General features: G+C 33.1%; 2 protein-coding genes across 3 annotated transcripts in view; both read left to right on the forward strand.

Annotated features, from left to right (window-relative positions):
* Nucleotides 1-7: 7 nt before the first annotated feature.
* The window catches only part of mbt (serine/threonine-protein kinase PAK mbt), a 26,852-nt gene continuing 5,566 nt past the window's right edge, over nt 8-21,293 (forward strand). The window contains exons 1-9 of one of the 2 annotated variants that reach the window (XM_014436915.3): nt 9-358; nt 7,045-7,273; nt 7,757-7,942; nt 8,288-8,377; nt 8,493-8,582; nt 9,839-10,018; nt 13,797-13,985; nt 15,001-15,261; nt 16,079-16,223. In XM_014436915.3, the coding sequence (XP_014292401.1) occupies nt 7,055-7,273; nt 7,757-7,942; nt 8,288-8,377; nt 8,493-8,582; nt 9,839-10,018; nt 13,797-13,985; nt 15,001-15,261; nt 16,079-16,223 (1,360 nt within the window). In that variant the 5' untranslated portion in view covers nt 9-358; nt 7,045-7,054. Of the gene's footprint in view, nt 359-7,044; nt 7,274-7,756; nt 7,943-8,287; nt 8,378-8,492; nt 8,583-9,838; nt 10,019-13,796; nt 13,986-15,000; nt 15,262-16,078; nt 16,224-21,293 lie in introns of both variants that reach the window. The other variant, XM_014436917.3, reaches the window with a different exon arrangement.
* Nucleotides 354-1,540, forward strand: LOC106691208 (ATP synthase subunit gamma, mitochondrial). Its single transcript, XM_014436913.3, has one exon. The coding sequence runs from the start codon at nt 514-516 to the stop codon at nt 1,339-1,341; it is 828 nt and encodes a 275-aa protein (XP_014292399.1). The 5' UTR covers nt 354-513; the 3' UTR covers nt 1,342-1,540.

Here is a 21,293-nt window from a genome sequence, read left to right on the forward strand (position 1 = left end):
AATATTGTAATTATTATCATATGAGTTAGCGCTTTATTATTTTTTTCGATAACCGTGGAATGTTATTCAATTTTCAACAGTGAGATTATGGGAAAGCTAGTTATACACTTGAAAATGTTAAGATCCTCGTGTTGGCATTACTGAGGCCCAACTGGAATTCGTCTTATTGGTGTTGTTTGTTGTCTATGGTGTCCAAGTAGGCCTTAACATTGTTTCGTTAGTCTTATTAATTGTGGTGATAAGTTTTCTTCTATGTGATTTTGAAAAGTGCGTGATGAAAGTTCGATTGCTTTGGAATCATCCAGCTTTAAGGAGAATCGTGAGGTTGGTGTGGCACTTTTGAAGGATTTTACCTGAGGTATGTAAACATATACATTCAAAAGGCAAAGGAAAAGTTTTTGAATTGTCTTTTACTAACTTGTATGGACTGTCAAGATACTAATTCTATTTACTTTCAAATTGTTTTAATTGTAATTTCTTTGTATTATCTCAAGTTTTATCAAATCACTCAACATGTCTGGTGGTATGAAGAAAATGAGAGAGCATATCAGTGCTGTCAAAAATATACAGAAAATCACATCCTCTATGAAATCTGTGTCTTCATCCAAATTTGCCCGCTCAGAAAAGAAATTAAAGCTATCCCGACATCTTGGAGAAGCTGCAAAGCACTTTTATGTTGTATCTAGTTTTAAAGTGCAAGAAGCTGTGCCACATACTACATTAGTGGCTGTAAGTTCTGATAGAGGTCTTTGTGGTGCAATGCATACAAAAGTTTGTGGTCAGGTGCTGAAGTTTGCCCGTTCTTACTTAAAGGAAAACAAGTCTTTTGATATAGTTTGCCTTGGTGAAAAGTCAAAGTTTATTTTATCATTTGAATATGGTACGAAAATTTCAATGGTAGTGAATGGAATTGGCCATACTGCTCCTACATTTTCAGACGCAAGTAAAATTGTGTCACGTGTTTTCGGAGGGGATCCATATATGCAAGGAAACATTGTTTTTCCATTGTTTAAAAACATGGCTGAATTTAATGTTTCATCATTATGGGTGTATTCAATGCCTTTTATTTTATCTACCACAGCAATTCTTTCTTATGAGTATGAACATGAAGAATTTCCTTCATTCTTAGAATTTTCTCAAGTGGTCCTTTTATACTTTGCTTTGTGTGAAACATATCTTGTGGAATTAGCCCAGCGAATATCAGCCATGTCTAATGCTTCTAGAAATGCCAATGAAATGACGAGTAAGCTAGCACTTGTAGCTAATCGCAAACGTCAACAGATGGTGACCACTGAGTTATCTGACATTGTTTCTGGTGCGGCAGTTATATCTTCAAAATAGAAAAGAAAAGGATTCATTGCTATAAATTTGACCATATACTCGTCTAATTAATGTCTTAGTTACCAAGTCTAGATTCTAACAAAAATATAATTCCCTGGTGATTTTGTTATTGATTATCATGAAGCTACCTACATTTATTGATCATTCGAGTATTTTGGGATTACTGAAGCAATAATAAATATTGATAAATATTTTGAGACATTTGTATCTTTATAAATAGAATAAAATTGCATTTAGAACATAGTCAAATGACAGTAGTGTCAATGTAAGTACTTACAATTATGTTTTTTTTCTTAGTGTAATGGATTGCTCCTTATGTCCCTGATAAATCTTTAATGAATTACAAAAATCCATTTCTCATTGCAAATCAGTTTTTGCCATCTCAGTCTGTTAATGAAAACTCAATATACTCTCTTGTTGTGTAAGCTCTATCCCTCTGGTGTTTACCTATCAATTTTGAAAACATCTAGGAATTTGTTCCTCATTTGGCCTAATTTTTTTTTTTACCTGTTCAATTATTCTGATGATATTTAGTTCAGTTATATTTGTATGATACAAATTGTATAATTTCATATTGTGTAGTTAATTCAGATTATTAAATGTTTAAAATTTATTGTGATGGTATGGATTTTGTTATAAAAAATCACTAATTATATAGTTTTAATTAACCTTAGTATACTGAAATTTTCAGTTGTATGTTCATTGGTATCTTCTTGGGCTGTATTGAATATGAGCTAGATTAAATAAACTCATGAACTATTGACTTGAACTCTTACTGAGGATTTCTTGTATTCTCTCACAAAAGTAGCTATTTAAAATTATTTATATATGGTTATTTCCATCCTTGTATTGACAACACTTCTTTAACTCCTTTGTTGAAGCATTGTCCTTACTGATAGTCAGTGAATGTCCATACCATTAATCCTGTTCCTTTTTCCTCTACCTAATTCTATTCAATTTTTATATATAACATGTTTCTGATTTAAAAAACACAAAAAAAAAAAAAAAAACAGGAATTCTTTTGAATTTAAGTTAAATCTTGGAACTTTGGCTTCTAATGTGTTCTCCCTACCTCAAACTTGTCACATTTTCTATCTCATGCCTTTTTCTTCCTGTATTTAATTTCCAGTTATATTAACTTTCATAAAGTTGATAAGTGATTAATCAACCTAATATTATTTGTATTTGTTCTTTAAGTTTAATCCTTATTGTTAGTTATTTGTGTATTTTTTTAAATGCTTTTCATATTTCTGTATACATTTTGTACCAACTAGAACTGAACTTGAGTTGTTAATTTATTGTTTTTAAAATTGTGGCAGCTATACTTAAATTATTTTTGTAAAGTTATATTTGAGGTAAGTTATGCCAAACCACTCCTGAAAAATCTTTTTTTTTTTTTTAAATATGCTTTGTTATTAGTTAAATTCTTCTCTATATCTATGACTTGAATGATTTGCTCATACAGGCCATTTATCAATACCATAGATGCAGGAAAAAACTGCTTTATTTCCTCATAAATTTACATTTTTTTGGTCTCCTATAAAATTAAAAATATTAGACTTATTGAGGTTTGAGATACACACTCCTCATTAGACTCCATTTTATTAGCCCTGGAATAATCCTGCCATTTCCTTTTTATGATCTTTAGAATGTTGGCTATACCATTAGTGTTGTGTTGAGCTTTAGATACTCCATTTGACTCATCCTTTTTGGGCTAAATAGAAGAATGTGGATAGTTTTATTTAAACGAAGGGTTTAATCACTTCAATGTTTTATAACACTATTTCATGATTGCACAAAAGTGTGAAATAAAATATAAAGAACAGGTATTACATCCATAATAATAGAATCAACAAAGATGTGTGTACACTTCACAACTAGACCGAAATTATCTCCAAATATACATTTTGTCCAAATACCAATTTCACTGTTAGATCATGATCATTTTTCGAAAATCAACTGCACTGTATTTATATCATTAAAAAATTATAATTATATTATATTATATAAATTATTATTATAAATTAATCATTATAAAATTATTTCAATTGCTAATTATTGATGTTCAGAATAATGAGGTGTAGATAGTAGACCACACATTAATAATTGGAGAAGATTGTTGGGGAGAAGGGTTCAGAAAAAAGAACATAACAAAAAAATTATTTATTCATGCCGATGTTTCGACCTGAGTTACAGGTCTTCATCAGGGCTATAGAACAAAAAGATAACAACCATCATTTAGTGAATAATAAAATTTTTTTCAAAGATTTTTATTTAAGGGTTTCTTGATATGCTAAAAATGAATATCAACTTTTTTTCACTCCTAAAAAATCTTTTACATTTTGGTCTGAATTGTTTCAATGTAGTACAAATATTAAAGCATAGTGTGAGCTATTAATTAAAAACTATTTATATTTCATGAGTATATACATGACAATATCTTAGATAATCTAATTGTATTTAAGAATAAGAAAAAATCACCTAAATTAGACCAGTGATAACGATAATATAGCGAATTTTGGTTTCATTTTTATTCTGAAAAAAGAAATTTTTTCTCTTTCAACCTGTGTTAACAAAATTTAGATTTAATACCCTGATAAGGGAGAAATATGAGTTTTAAACAACAAAGTTAGCTCTTAGTATTTATGTTATCATAGTTACAAACAGTACAAATATCTGTTTTGTTCCTTATAGCACATATTGGTTTAATTTATTTTACCAAATCATAATAATAAAGTGTATGGAAATGTTTAATTTTAACTGAATACAATAATACTAATCAAAACTATCAATTGTGTTCATTAAATTTATATTCATCCTCAAATATAGCAATGGCGAATCATTGTCGGGTCAGCTAGTAGTAAATAATTTTTAATTTATATTTATCAAATAATTTATGATTTTTTATGTACAAAATATATGTATTTTCTTATATCATTAAGATAACAATGTTTTCTTCAGATTATTAATATTGATCAATCCTTTTAATATTTTTCATAATAGTTGATACATAGTTGTTCAATTTACAATGTTTCTGTTCTGTTTTTGGTAACAGTCAACATTTTTTGGTTTTATTTAATAAGAGATGTAGAATATCACTTCAATATATAATCATAATTGTAAATTCATAATTTTTCAGAAATATTTCACAAGATCTAGTTTTAAACTACAGATCTAGAACATCTAATTGCAATACACACACTTGAGACATTGGGTCATAAAACATGGTAATTGACATAATCAAAATTTGTGGTAAATTAATTTTTCAGTTAAAAAATAATAATTGGTACTTATCTCCAACTAAAACCTACTAAAACTAAAATCACAAAAATTTACAACTCAACTATTTTGAGCATATTAAAAAAATTACTTTTACTAGATGCCATTTTGTTTCTGGATATAATTTCAAATAATAGAGTAGGGGTACTTGCACATTTCATGTTTTCCAATATTTGAGCCATTCTGTCCTACAACATGGTATCTGATATTTAATGTGATTTCAAGTATTTGTTATCGTGTGAAAGTGTTTTAACTAACAGTAGCTTCACCGCTGTTGCGTTTACTGTCACCTGTCATGCCTAGGGTGATAATTCTACCATAACAATAGGTACTGTCATGACATAGGCAGTGGATGTAAAACATGGTTACTGCAGCAGATACCACCTTCACACAAATTTGTATTCTGTGGAATATAACAAAACATTTATTAGTTGATTCTAAATTACACATTGTGTATGTGTTTTACCAAGTCTAGTTATCACATACTCGACTCATAGTTAAGAAATAAAAGTTGAAAATCTACTTTTGTCAAGTAGGTTAAATGACGAAGAGGTTGTAAAACTTGGTTAGTACAGTATATACCATGTTTTACTTCAAATAGACATTTTTTTTTTTTTTTCAGGAATAACTTAGATCTAATTTGTTTGCACTTATACACGAAACCATAGTTCGAATCTTCAGCATTGCCATCACCAAAAGAACTCTTGTCAAAACTATTACTGACATTGAAAGCATTGGATTAAATTTTCATATCATTAAGAAACAGACTATGACAGGGGGCCATCTTTGTCAGTTATCATGTTTTACTTTGAACCAGCTATCACTTAGCATAACTTAATTGATATTATGAATAACTTCAATACCAGATAGCCTGTTTTGCTACCATATGCCTCACCTGTGAACACTAACATATGAAACTATTTCTAGTCTTTAACTGAGTGATATAATTGTGTTACCAGATAAATACTAAAGTGTTAACAGCTGTTTTTAGCATCTGTTTAGACTCGATCTTTCTTTCCAATTAAAATCTTGTAAAGTGATTTAAACTTTTAATTTTAATAAATTAATTGAATAGGTTTGGCTTGATAGAAAAAGAAATTATTTACGTTTAACAGCTTACATTAAGTAAAAAAACATTGAAATGTGTGCTATTATATTATTAATTTTTTAAAGTATGCTTAAACAATTTAAAGAACAATAAAATTTATTCCAATTGTATTAGTACTTCTTAACTTTGATGAAATATGCTTCAGTTTCTTAGTATCTTACATCTAACATGTATTTGTTTCATTAAATTTGATTGAATAGTATAATGTAAGTTGGTTTTACCTGATGTTCTCAAGGGTCAATTTTAAATAAATTTTAATATTCTATAACTTTTTTAGTGAACCATTTGCTCATGATAGCTTTTGATTCATCATTATCACTGTAGGATTGGTTCCTGACTTCTTGCAGCAATATTCTTAATCTGTCCTCGTCTTGTGCCAATGCCATTCAATTCTTTATTTCCATTTCAGAGCCTTTATTCATTGTAATAAAGGTTTGTATAATACCATTTTTGTATTTTCATTCCCTTTTCATACAAGCAACAAGGTTACACCTCCAAGCTTTCCATTCTTTAGAATTTGAGTATTTTGATTTTCATTACTCATCAAGTAGGAATTGGATAGTTTTTTTTTTTTGTAATCATAAAGAATGTTATGATCTATATTTAACAAAAAGATTTTAATATCCCAATATTTCCAATATACCTTTTATACTTTAACTGGCAAATAGTTATAGATTGTTTGGTCAGATATTTTAAATGATAAGTTACAAGAAGAAATAAGAAAAAGTGTGAACTGTTTTAAGGTCTATTAATGTAACTTTGTCAAACATGGTCATTTGACTTAATTTAACTGATGTAAATATGTTATTTTCTACTTAAATAAAAAGAAAAGAAATATCTAGTTCTCAGTTTCAAAATCTATAAACTTAAATAAATATTTTATAATTCTCTAATATTTTAACATTCTCAACAATATGTACTCATATTATTATCTTCTACTTTCCTTTTTACGAATTTTCTACTCTTCCTTATTTCATTTAGGTACTGGCGAGATCAAAATCAAACATGGTTTTTAATAATTATTTTGGGATCAGTCTGGTGAAAAATAAAAGGCATAACAAATTGTTAATTTTTCTCTTATTATGATACCTATCATTCTGGCCTGACCATGCAATCCATCTTCAGAGCTAGAGGAATGTCTATAGACTAGGAACTCTAATACCCGTTGACATGTGATTTGCTGGAATATTGACTGTTATAATAAAAAAACTTGTTGGTTATTTTATTTTACACGATTAATTAATGGTATTTGGCAAAATAATCATTGTGTGAAACCATCTATAGTTTAGGACCTAGTACTTATGATATTGTTTTAGGTTGAAGAATATGTTTGCCAAGAAAAAGAAGAAGCCGCAAATTTCGCCTCCTACCAACTTTGAACATCGTGTTCATACCGGATTTGATAAGAGAGAAGGCAAGTTTGTCGGCCTTCCACTTCAATGGGCCTCAATTGTCGGCAACAATCAAATCTTGAAAAGTACAAACAGGCCTCTTCCCCTTGTGGATCCTTCAGAAATTACTCCAACTGAAATCCTCGATCTCAAGGTTTGTTGAAATGATGTTATAGAGAAGATATTAGTTGAAATTAATTAGCACTTTCATAACCGGTGACACCAACGTATTGCCACATAAAAGCCAGGTGTTAGTTGCTGGTGACAACCTATTTGTGTCAAGATCAAGACATACTTTTTCAGCACATTGGTTGGCACGTTGGTGTCACATATTGGCACATTGTTTATTTTTTGAAATCTATTTTTATAGAAAAAAAAAGACCTGTTAGGTAGTAAAGTTAAAACTAAATCTGTTGAGACTGCTTAGTGTACCTTGAAATGGTACCTTAAAACTATTTATTTTTAACAGCTTTTTTCTCCAACCTGACAAGATAATTAGAAACATATTTCTTTCAAATTAAGTTTTTGTTTTTAGCTTAAGTGATCACCAATTATAATTTATTGTTGACAAGTTTTTTAAATTCATTCATTGTTCATCTATAAACAGAAAATTTATTTATTCAAATTGTTGTATTAGACCATTGTAAGAGGTGAGGGTAAATGTTCATCTGGCAGAGCTGATGAGGGTATTCCTAAGACTTCAAATGTTGCTCGGTCCAATAGCTTGAGATCTTCAAGTCCACCTCGGCATCGAAGACCTCCCCGTTCTAATATCCCTCCACCACTTCCTGAGGGGCAGGTCCTCTTCATGCCACACACCCAGGTAAATATTTAAATTCCTATTTTTTTATAGCTCTTAAATAGTTTTTAATTACTGAATAGTTTTCACCTTTATATTAATATTGTTATATTATTTTTAAAAAAATAAAAAAAGATTTTTTTTTAATTCTTTGATTTTTAATATTTCTGTCTAAAACTAGCTAACTTGATTTTAAAGTAATTGATTAATCTGGTTTGATTAGATAATGTTTATTGAAACATAGTTATAATTGCATTTTTGAATAGTCAGATTTGTTTTTATCCATTTATTTTTATTATGTCATGTTTATATTTACAAAATCATCTTGTACATTGAAGTGTTAATACTTGACTACCTTTTCTCCAACAGAATGTTAGTGGCAATTCTCCAGTTGATTGGCGAGGGCCCCCTCCTCCGCCCTATCATCCGCCTCTTATCACTAATGGCAACAATAATACTGTAAGTAAAGTCACTCGGTCTTAAATTTTAATTTTGTTATTTCTAAATTTGATTCTATAAATATTACATATCTGTGGTAAATTATTATTGTAAAAAATTGGTATGTCAAATGCAGAGTATGGTTGGGAACATGATAACCACTCATGAAACTAATTCGATTACGAATAGGATGGTGACAATGCAGGCGAATCAACATTTAAACAAAGTGAGTTTTTGGTTGTCAGTTTGTTAATCTGCTTCGTTTCCTAAGCTTTTATTAACAATCCTTTGCATATAACCATTTGGCTTTTTTTCAAGTGCATTATTACTATGTAAATAAATGTATTATTTTTATTTCAATAATTAGCTGTTAGTCTGTACTACAATTTTGGTTTATGTGTAATTATCAGTAATGATATTTTAAGAAAAAGTGAGATGGGTAGCGTTTCATATGGCATCATTATAGCCTCGCCATTATCTCTCACAACAGATTTCATTGAATATATTTATCAGGAAGAATTATTCATAAATTTTATCTCATCTCATGCTTTTTTTTTTTTAACAAATATTAAATAAATTAATATCTTGGATGTTACTAACACCCTAGTGAATGAAGTTCAGTCAACTACCTATTGCCATGATGGGCAATACTATTTATTAATGATATTCTCTTATAATGCCTTACAAGGTATTATAAATTAATATAATTCCTTATGGTGGTTCCCTTTATACTTTTGGTGTGCAAGAAGGTTTGGTTTTGAAAAATTCCAACTTCAAGTTATTTGTATAAAATTATTTCTAATATCTAAAAATACAAAAAAGAAATTAGTTTGTTGAATAATTCAAACACTATACATCTCTGGAAAAATTATAGCCAGTCGTTAGAAAAATGATTAAATTATTTACAACGCAAAGCTACAATTATATTAATAAAACCTGAATCAGCTGAGATTTTTACTTTAGTACTAGTATTTATTCTATAACTACTCTATGCTGGTCTCCATGATAATTTGATTTATCGTAAAGTCTGGCTTGGGATGACAACAACCAATATCTATTTTTAGGAGTTCTTAGTTTTTATGTAGTAACATTGTATCTCAAAGATTAAACTTTCATATGCAAAAACAATGTTTTCGGAAACTAGCCAAGCAAATATTTTTTTTTTACTCCATACCAACATATTTTCATCCTCATTGCTGAAAACCTTCAGTTATATTTCTAAATTAATTTTTCTTAGGATCTAGAATTTGAACATTTGTTGATATACCACTCACTCACTAAATTATTGATCGCTGTATCTCAGAAATGCTGAGAATTGAAATTGAAATTACCAATGCTCAGGTATTTTCTCAAAAAATTAATCATTACATTTAGAATTGCATTCCTGAGGAATATAGCACTGTAGTTGCAGTTAAGGCACTTATTGAATATGTGGACTATAGTTACTTGTTTTATTGATTCATTATATTTTTTATTTATCAGATGAATGAAAATATGCGACTGCCCGACCAAAACCAAAACTTAAACAAAAATGGTGCCCCACAAACCCCTCAACAGCAGCAACAACAGCAACAGCAGCAGCAGCAGCAACAGCAACAGCAACAGCAACAGTTGTTGTCTAAACAGCAGCACCAAGACCAGCAGAGGATTTCCCATGAACAGGTATTGTTTCCTTTTTAAATATAAAGTATCCTTAACTATGTAAAATAATTATTCATCATTCTTTCAAAATGAACATTTGCAAAAGTTTTTTTAGTTAAAATTTAAAATTATATAAATTGGAGTTCGGCTCTGGCTGTTGATAGCTACACATCAGCTCCACGTTGTCCTCGTGTATGAGTTAGTTTATCTAGTCCGATTTGATTGAAAATAGGCATAAGGGAAGATAGTGAGGCAAGGAAGTGATCTGTTGAGTTTTATATGAATCGGGCATGGATTTTGAAGGTTAGTGAGAAGAGAAGCAGCCACACCATGGCGGGGCCATTATCAGTTGGAGGGTTTTAACTTCCTGCCTCCCACTTTAGTGCCAGCTGGCTATGGCGGTTAAGGTCAAAGACATCGGATCACCAATGTCTATCATCGGAGGAGCCCAACTCCGTGTATCACCAATGTGTATCCTAATCATTTTTTTTTTCTTAATCATCTTTTTTTTTTCCTTTTTTCTTCAGCATTTGATATTATTGTCTCCATGTTTACAAATTAGGAGATTCAGTATATGCTGTTGATAGTGTTTTTAATGGGTCTTCCATGCAGGTGAATTGGTTCCGGTGTCTGGTAATAAATTGGTGAGATAAGAGACATGAGTTCAGACCTGCAAAAGTCCAGGAAAAGTGAAATTGGACAAACAGTATGGGTTCCAAGATCGGGAGGCCTTGTTCAGGAAGCAATGGTGGTCTCTGTGATGTCTGCGGATGCCACTGGAGATGGTGAAAAAATTATGAGGAGGGCAGAGTATTGGGCAAGGTGTTATCAATGGGTGATGTCTTCCCAACATCGCCTGCGTTTCCATGGACAAATGAGGAGACGGAAATAGAACAGGTCAAACAAGATCCTCCTCTGCAGACAAATGATAAGGTTTGTCCTATCTGTGGGCTAGATTTTAAGGGTGATAGAGGCCTTGGGACCCACATAGAAATAAAGCATCCCAGGGAGGCAAACAACAAAAAATAAGGGGCTTACTTAATATTACAAGGGTCAGGAAGTCAGAGAGGGAGAGAGGGAACATATCAAATCAGAAATAAGTAAATGGTCGATTATCTTTTAGGATATTATAAAAGGAAAAGAATTCAACAAAGCAGTTGGCAGTTTTTTGAATTTTCTTAAAAATATTAGCACCAAATTGCCGGGCCCACAGCACCCTTCCTTTAAATTCTACAAGATGAGAAGAAAGAATAAAACCGAAATGGTCGACAAGGGTGCAGGGAAGGTATCGAATCCGCAGAGAGCTAATAAGGCAGATAGGAACCGTCGGCAGGAGCAGTACCACTATGAGTTAGCTCAATATAATTACTACAATCATAATCATTTTATCCCCTTTACTGCTTGTATAGTATGAGGTTTCAATTTGCAGAGGCTGGACCAGATATCTCGCTCTTGGACCATCTCCTGTCTTCTACTCCAGTCCATATCCCCCCTCCTGAATGCCTCCTTAACACTCTTTTCCCAGGAAATGTGTGGTCTTCCTCTTGGCCTTCTTCCCTCCACACGAGTCTCGCACTCCTTCCTGTTCAGGCCACGAACATTCCATGTTGCCAGTCAAAAAAACCGATTTCTACGCCGTGTCGAGTTCCTTAAAAACAATACAGCTCTTTTCTTTTATGATAAGGTTTAAGATGAATAGGGTATAGGCCCACTCCCCCGAGTCATGTAGTGGGATTGCCTCCTCATAGCTTTCTGACACATTCCACCATCCGGGGTGGCTATGTATGGGAGGTGACCCTAGGGTGTGTACTGTCATTGACCTTGCTCTATAGTGTGGGGGTAAATGTAGTGTGCTGTAATCTATGTAAATGTATGAGTGTCAGTGTACTGTTCCAGTGGCTATCTGCGGTGCTATGACCGGGTGAATGGGCAAAGTATTTCTTTCTTTTAACTGACTTTCTGTTTTGTTTTTTCCTAAATTTGTATATTTATAATTTTTTTTTAATTTATGTATAAACTGATCTAGTGCAATGACTGACTATTATGTCTCCTTGGTTTATCTCTACATTCCTGTCTGATGATTAATTTGTTTAACGAATCAAATGTGGAAAGTGAATCACTGGAAATGGGAGGTCTGAGAGAGTGAGATAGGGAGAATAGAGTTGTCCAGTTAATGGAATAAAGTTGTTAAGTGCAATGAAATTGCTAAGTTGATAAAGAAAGAAAACAGGAGTAAAATCAATGAAATAAAATAAAACAAAATATTTGTAACTATAATACTAATGTATTTAATATTTGTGGTATTTGGATTTGTAGACTGGTATTGATTGTGAAGGAAGAAGGGCAAAATTAGGAAAAAGTGAAAAAATAAGAAAAAACTTATTGTTATTACATGTGAATGTATAATGTATGAGTTTGTTTATGTCCGATCATGGATTGATTGGTATGCTGTTTGATGTAGCAACCCAATGTATTTGGGCAGCATGGCTGAATAAAGCATTTCTCTCTCACTTGTATTATATTAAGAGTTAGGCTGAGTCAGGGTTGTATTTTGAGAAATAGGATATTGTTTTAATACCTATTGGATTTGTCAAATCCATCCAAGTTTTCCCTTTCATAGTTGGTTTGTTCAAATCATTCATCAGTTTAATTTTGACGAATTTGGACATTTATATAGGAGTTAGTTAAGGTGATATTTATGCCAATAGCTAATGTTCATTTAGGCCCAATAGCTAAAACATTGATTCTGTTAATGTCAGGCCTTTTTTAGGGTTTGTTCTTCTCTATTCAGATAAGTTCTTTTCTAATTTATGTTTTGAATTCAATATAAATCATTACCTCAAGTTTTTTGTTTTTTTTTTGTAAATTTTGTTAAATTATTTGAGTGTTTCTTAGAAAACAGCAGCAACTAGCTAAAAGTGTTATGGGCATTGGAGTGTGATAAAAAAATGTCTGTTAGTAACATTGATATATTTGTATAGTGGTTAGAGAAGAAAAAAAAAAAAGGAAAATGTGTAAAAATTAGTTTATTTTAAGATACTCAGACTAATTATAGGACTCAGGAGGGCTCTAAAGATCTTAAACTTGGGTGCTAAGAATATCATACCAGTGTCATGTATATATGTGTTAGTTGCTAGGTATTTATATTTCTGAGTCTTTTACCTTCACCTAGTCAGAATTTTGGGATTAATAAATAGAACATAAACTTTGGTTTTACAAAAAACTTGTCGTAATGGATTTTTTTTAGTATTTTTTCTGGTTTCAGAAAGTTATAATCTATAAGAAAAAGCAAAAAAAAAAAAAAAAAATCGTATGGAGTTTCTTAGTTCATGTTTCCCGTAAAACTAATAGTGAAGATTTATAAGTATTGTATTTAGACATAAACTGAAGAACACTCATGTCCAAAAAATAATATATAGAATAATTTCTTAATATATCTATATATTGGCATATGCTTTTTATGGAGTATGTGAGCTTTAGATATATGAAAAATATGTTACTGATATCAATCTAGATACAAATAATTGGTGAAAGGACATTTTGGGTTAGAGATTAAAGCAATCTAGTGATGACAAAAATAGGACTTTATTACTTTTACCACCAACCCAAAGATATATAGTATTATTTTATAATGGGTCTCATTATGAATTAATTGACTTTTGCTCCACATTAGAAAAAGGGTTACAAGTTGAAATAAAAAAATAATGATTTATATTTACTTAGTAAAGGTAAACATTTTTGGTGTATTAAAGTATTTAAATATTGTATGATAATAGTTCTTTTTTTAAATATGAAACAGTTCAGAGCAACACTTGAGCTGGTAGTGAATCCAGGAGATCCCCGTGACCGATTGGAACAGTTTCAAAAGATTGGTGAAGGGTCAACTGGAACTGTATGTACTGCCCTTGATAGGGCTACTGGCCGTAGGGTCGCTGTCAAGAAGATGGACCTCAGGAAGCAGCAAAGGAGGGAACTTCTATTCAATGAGGTGAGCTCTTATTTGAGGTCTGGTTTAATGTTAAACTAAACTAGTTGGGTTGATTTAAATTTTTTAACTGTTTTAGGTTAAATCCATTTTATTTTTATTAATTTAATATCTGAAGTGTCATATTTAAAAAGTTATAATTTGTAGTACCTTCTTGATTAGTATTGTATAGAATTTAAAAAAAAAACCTTATTTACTGATCTAGTGAGTATGACTAATCATAATATATTTATTTTTTAAGTTTGCTTTTATTAATCAATTATCAGTATACAGTCCATTTAATTCCAAACAATTAATTTGATTAAAAATTCAGAATACGAATGAACACATAATAACAAACTACCAAATTGGCACAAACCATACCTACATAAACCGATTAGAACCAAAGATATAAAATAAAAAATTTTTGAAGTTTTTCTTTGTTTCGAACTACTTCTCCCATATTAAAGCATAGAATCCTAAAAATATTGATATGTGATTGAAGAGCAGAAATTCAGATAAAATTTTGAGAAGTTATGCATTTTTGTTTTTACAATTTTTTTGGGTATACTATAATGGGTGTACTTTGGAAGGTTGAAGGATTGGTTCTTTATTAGCAAGAATCCTTGGACTCGTGTCTAATATTCCTCGACCTCGTAACACCAAAATAAAGTTTCATTGGAATCAGTGATCACTCGTCCTTTATTAGCAAGAATCCTTGGACTCGTGTCTAATATTCCTCGACCTCGTAACACCAAAATAAAGTTTCATTGGAATCAGTGATCACTCGTCCTTTATTAGCAAGAATCCTTGGACTCGTGTCTAATATTCGTCGACCTCGTAACACTAAAATAAAGTTTCATTGGAAGCAGTGATCACTTGTCCTTCGCTACCTCATAACTTCAAAAATAATATTGAATTATAGGCATATTATTTTTTAGCGAATGGCAATAAATATAATATTAATAATAGTTAACATTTATGATTGTTCCAATTGTTATCATTATCCTGCTTTTAATATTTTATATATTGTCTATAGGTTGTCATAATGAGGGATTACCACCACCCGAACATTGTAGAGATGTATGAATCATACTTGGTCGGTGATGAGCTGTGGGTAGTTATGGAATACTTGGAGGGTGGAGCTTTGACTGATATTGTGACTCATGCCAGGATGGATGAAAATCAAATTGCTACGGTCTGCAAGCAGTGCCTAAAGGCATTGTCCTATCTTCACTCCCAGGGTGTTATCCACAGGGATATAAAGAGTGATTCCATCCTTCTTGCAGCAGATGGCAGGGTATGTTACACTGTGTTACATTGTGTTTTCAGTTGTTTGTTTTTTTGCTGTGGGTGATGTTCAAATTCTGAAATATTACTTTTCATTGACAATTTTGTCGGTAGTGAGTGTTTTGTTCAAAATTATTAATTGAAATGATTTGTAAAATAATTAATATTTATTTCCTTTCAATTATTTTATTTTATTTTTTAATATTTAGTAAAAGAATCTCTTAGTAAGATCTAGAGGTGGGTAAAGACACTATTTCCTTGAAGGATGACTCTTTGGTGTAGATCAATATTTACTGAAATGAACTCTCATTCTCCTCTTAATAAAAATTTTATAACTGAGAAAGTGAGTGATCATTATTCACCAAAAACAGCTCTTTTGCCTGATTCACCAGCCGGTAAAAAAAGTGAAGTCAAAATGATTCAGTTAACTGAGCTATATAGGATAACATAGTAGTTATCAATGTTTTCCCCCCAAATCTCTAATCCATCACTCTGTTCAATGCCAGACCAAAGAAGCCTTTGGTTCAGCTCTTGTCCATTAAAACAGTTTCTATGTTTTATGAACAGATTTTATTGTCAGTAATTTTAATGTTATTTCTCGAGAGATTATGTTTAGAAAGGATCGTGATCATAAGATTTTTTTCAGAAGTTTAAGTAATTTAGTAAAGTTCTTTTGAAATTATATAATACACATTTATTTAGTTTCGCAATGTTTATTTCATTAAAAATTACCTAGTATTTTATTTATTCTGATCACTCTAATGTCTATGGATTAATTTAAATTTATTTATGATGTTTGCAATAATGATGTTAAATGGATTGTTTAGGTGAAGCTATCCGATTTTGGATTTTGTGCTCAAGTGTCAGAAGAACTTCCGAAGAGGAAATCTCTGGTTGGTACACCCTATTGGATGTCTCCTGAGGTTATCTCTCGTCTTTTATATGGACCTGAAGTGGACATATGGTCTTTAGGTTTGCTATAATTAATATGCTCATAATATTATTATAGGATATTTTCTAGTATGAATGGAAAATAACTTTTACATTATAGTATTGCGATAGGAAATTTCCTGGAACAGTAGTAAATATTCTATTTAATTTGAAAATAAGTCTTCTGGACCTGTAATCGAAGGAAAAGTCAGGAAATTGTTTGAATCTGTAAAAGTCAGAGAATTTTATGGAAAACGTTGAAAATAAGGGAATTTCACTTGTTAATGACATGAGAACACATTTGTTGTAAATCATTATAAGCTTATTTTATAGTGTCATAGTGAATACGAAAGTAGTGTAAGTCAAACCTACATTTGATATTATTAGTACTAATCAAAGGTATATTTTAATATAATGGCCAACCTCACGGACATTAGTTCAAATTTTATATTTCCAAGAAATTAAAAAAAAAAAGATTAAGGATTTAATTTACAAAAATGACTAGTAACTTTTTTGCTTATGAAGGTGCCGATGACAAGAATGTACTAATCGCTATGAATAAAACTGTAGAAGTAGAAGGGATTCCAAAATTTTTATCAAAGTAAAACTTCCTCTCCATTGTATTGAACAGAAAAGATTGCTGTTCATTATGAACCGCTTGAGGAGTTTTCCTTTCTTGCCCTTTTGAAGGGATATGACAAAGGCATCTGTCTTCGCAGGGTTCACCCTGATGCCGTCCCTCTTCAGTGCAGTTAGGATGGTAGCAGAAGCATTTTCGGCATGTTGGAGGCGTAGATCCCGATATCATCTGCATAGGCTGCCACTACTGCCTCTGGGTGCTATATAAGGTGGTGGTGTAGGAGCCGTTCAAAGACCTTGCTCATGTGCAAGAGAAGGCTGATCTGGCGGTAGTGCTCAGGCAAGTCACCTTTCTTCTCCGGCATGAGTAGCAGCACCACAATTGCATGTTCCCAGGCAGTTGGGAAGTAAGAGATCCGTATGCACGAGTTAAAAATGTTCAGCAGAAAGGCTTTACCCTTCCTGGGAAGCATCTTTATGAGTACAATTAGGATCCCATCCTGCCCAGACGCCTTGTTACCCTTAGTGCGGCGTAGTACCGACTCCAGCTGGCTGAAGGTGGAGAAGATGGGCTTCTCAACTGGACTCGGTGACCTCCCAAGTGGTGTAGGACCATTAGACATCCGCTCAGCATCCTTCGTTGCGTAGCTTGAGGCCAGGAGGGCAACCTGCTCCCCAGACGTCAACAGGTCGTTCCCAGCAGTAAGTAGTACAGTCCTTCTCTTGGTGACAAAGTTCCTGACCAGCTTCCAAAACTATCGATGGTCATCATGAGTCCCCCGGAGCTGGTCATGCATGGGTGCAGCTATCTGCCGAGTCATCGCATTGATGACCGGTTTTAAGCTACAATCACACGTGCGCAGGTTATTTCGCTGACCAATCAGAGTGAGGATATACTTTGGTGGCTTCCTGATGGCGTTGGGGAGGGGGAAGAACTTTGGTATGCTTCTGGTGTACGATATTGTACAATTTTTGGTAGTGCTTCAGCAACTCCCGACCTGTATCCTTTCCAGTCAGCGTTATGGAGTAGGCATTTGCTTGCCAGTGGTGTGGCAGGCGTACCCTCAAAAGTATAAAGTACAGGCCTGTGGTCCGATGGTGCGTAGGGTAATACTTGACAATCCATGACCGTGTGCATATTTCTGGTCAGGAGCAGGTCAAGGGTTGAGGTACACGAGTGGCGAGACACACGCCTAAAGGTGTGCACTCCCAGGAGGAAGAGAGCTAGCCTGATCTTGGTGATGTAGGTACCCAGTGGATTACTACTACACAACCAGGTGGTGTGCTGGGCATTCACGTCTCCCAGGACAATAAGCAGGCTCATTGCAGTAATAGCTTCATGGATGTGAGACAGACCAAGGTCTTCTATAAACACAGGCTGCTGGTTCTTCGTAGCTGGTGTTCCTCCCATCAGTTCAGAGAAGGCGATGTCTTACTGTACAGGTCGGCTTGGCTTTCTGTACTGCACTAGCGTCGGTGCTGGTGGAGCCACTTCTCGCTTGGCCCGACTCTTCTTCAGGAGCTCCAGCCGAACCGGACTTTCTTTAGACGTCGCCAGGTGTCCGACCTTGCCCTTGCATAGGTGCATTTAGGAGGACCACTTAATGTGCATTGTGCTAGAAGTTGGGGTTCTCCACATCTCGGACATACACATTTCCGGTCACAGTATTTCATTATGTGACCATGCTGTTGGCAGTTCCGGGATTACGCAGGGCATCCGTCCTTGAAAGGTCCAACCCGGAATCGAACATGATCTAACGCCTGTAGTGCCTGGATGGTTGTGAGCTTCAGAGTGCGGTCCGTGATGATCTGGATGAGCTCCAGAGAGCGCTGCTGGCCATCACCATGGTCCTTAGTTAATCTCCTTGCCATTCTGAACCCTGGAAAGTGATTTTTCAGTTCTGCAGCTATGTCCTCAACGTTCTGGTTGATGTCGAATCTCTATAAAATGAACTTTTTTGATCTCTTTGTACCATGAGGGGCGAAGGAGTGGAATTGGACTGCTTCCTCTCTCTTCTCAAGTGATTACAGCTTTAAAGTCGGACCATATTTCTGTATTAATTAATTTCTCAACTGAGATAAACAATGAAACGTTGAAAAAATCCCTCATTAATGGAGTAATCGATAGGGAAACGATGAAAAATTACAACTGAAAAAAAATTTCCCTACCGCTCAAGAAATAGGTAAAAGTATAACGACGTTAAATGAGTCGGTCTCAAACAGTTTACATGAAGCAACTGTACGACCTTTCCATTTAAGGTGAAAAACATTTTCTGGCTGCTGCCCAAAATTAATACTGCTAAAAATTAAAGAAAAAAATCACGCAAGGAGACAGTGGATGCGCGCTAGAAACCCTATTCACAAAAATAAATGAAACCACCTCAAACATGAAACTAAAAAGGATCTGGATGAATGGGGGTATTCTAAATATCAGGGATATGTGGAAAATTTAGACCCAAAGGATCATTCATTATGTGACGTCTATTGGATAAACGTGAAAAAATTCCAAGTCTAGTAGACAATGATGAATTCATCACCAGTGATGCCATAAAAGCTGAAGTATTCGCTAATTTCTTTGAGGAAACATTCTCAAACACAGAAATAAGTCTGAATTTAGTCACTGATGAAATTGACAAGTATCTAAATCTCCCCCTCGCAACAGTTGAGCTCCCACCTAAATTCACGTCCCCAAAAGAAATCTAGGACCTGATTAAAAAGCTCAAGGTAAAGAAAAGTCCTGGCCATGGTTTGATCCCAGTCATAGCAATCAAAATGTTACCCAGGAAAGCTGTCGTTTTTATCACGTCAATTTTTAACAGTTGCCTTCGTACTGGATACTTTCTGGATACATGGAAGAAAGCCGAACTCATAGTAATTCACAAGCTTGTTAAGAACGCTAAACAAATCAGCAGCTATAGACCTATCAGTTTATTACCCATTTTTGGAAAATTACTGGAATCAATCTTAAAAAAACATCTCAATTTTTTGTGTCAGAGTATCGAAATTATTCCTGATTTTCAATTCGGTTTTCAATACAATCATTCCATTTCTCGCCAACTGGCAAGACTATCGGAATTTATAATTAGTGGATTTGAAAAAAAGAGACACCCTGGTAGCGTTCTTAGATTTCCAACAAGCATTCGATAAGGTCTGACATCGAGGTCTCCTATATAAACTACAGAAAGTAGGCACTCCAAAATACCTATACAATATTTTGAGCTCATTTCTCAATGGTAGAACTTTTTCAGTCAGAATTAATAACAAAAATTCAACCCTTAGACAAATCCATGCCGGTACTCCACAAGGTTCAGTCCTTTCTCCCATTTTGTTCAACTTCTACCTTCAAGACATTGTCCAGTCCACACACACCTCCATAGCTATGTTCGCTGATGATACAGCTGTGTTCTCTCAACATGATGACATAATAATAGCTAGTAACACTTTGCAAAGTCACCTTAATGATCTAGAACAATATTTCACTAAATGGAGATTAGCTTGAACATTGAAAAATGTAATTCAAAAGTTTTTACTCTTCAACGCCCACCAAAACCCACTGGATCTAATCCTCAAAGGTAAAAATGTGAAATGGAATCCTGCCAGTGAAACAGTAAGATACTGAGAATTCACCTAGATTGCCGCCTTACCTGGAATCACCATATCAACATCAAACTAACTCAAAACTATGCAAGGTGAGCAATGCTATATCCTATCCTAAACAGAAATTTCAAACTAAACCCAGAAAAAACTTGTTATTATATTTAAAACAATTCTCAGACCACTGCTGATGTACGGCTGTGAAGTCTGGGGAGCGCCATCCTTTACGAAAAGGAAAAAACTACAATCTTTTCAAAATAAAGTCCTAAGAATCGTAGTTAATGCTCCTTGGTTCATAAGAAATAGCCAATTGCATCGCGAATTACATATGGAGTCATTAGAGGATTACATAAAAAAAAAACGGTTCATGAAGTTCCACTCCCAGTTGCCGACAGTTAAAGGAGCAGTGACCTACAACCTGGGAAACCCAACCTCAACCCGAAGACTGAAGCCCAGGCTGCTGCAGGATATTCTGTTATAAATTTTATATTTATTAATTCATAGTTACACTACCTCTATATTACTTATTATTATTACTCATTTTATTTTTTTTTTTTATCTCTTCTCTTATCCCTTTTTCAAATTAACTGTTTACTATTAGAGGCCAATTGTTTGTTTTATTTAAGTGTACCAATATCATTATTTTCATTAATTTTACTTTCCTCTTTTATTAAGAAGCATTATTCTTATCTATTTATTTTCTTTTATTTTTTTCTTTTAATAATAACATTGTATATAGTTAGGGGTGTCTTTTGTATGAGACTATACCCCCATAATCAACTTATAAAAAATATATATATAATATAACGGTTATGTCAACCATGTAAGGTCCACCAGGCCGATCTGGTATAGAATAAAAAAATTTAAAAAATTACCGAAAACCACTGTCAAGCAAAACAAAAAAAAATCCACTTTAAAAAAAAATTTTAATAAGGATTA

Source organism: Halyomorpha halys, unplaced genomic scaffold (assembly GCF_000696795.3).
Source record: "Halyomorpha halys isolate HHAL.00 unplaced genomic scaffold, Hhal_1.1 Scaffold2160.1, whole genome shotgun sequence".
In the NCBI taxonomy this organism is placed as follows: Eukaryota; Metazoa; Arthropoda; class Insecta; order Hemiptera; family Pentatomidae; genus Halyomorpha; species Halyomorpha halys.

Bases quoted from the DNA above. Each gene is read 5' to 3' on its own strand.
- LOC106691208 (XM_014436913.3), top strand. From the start codon at position 514: ATGTCTGGTGGTATGAAGAAAATGAGAGAGCATATCAGTGCTGTCAAA.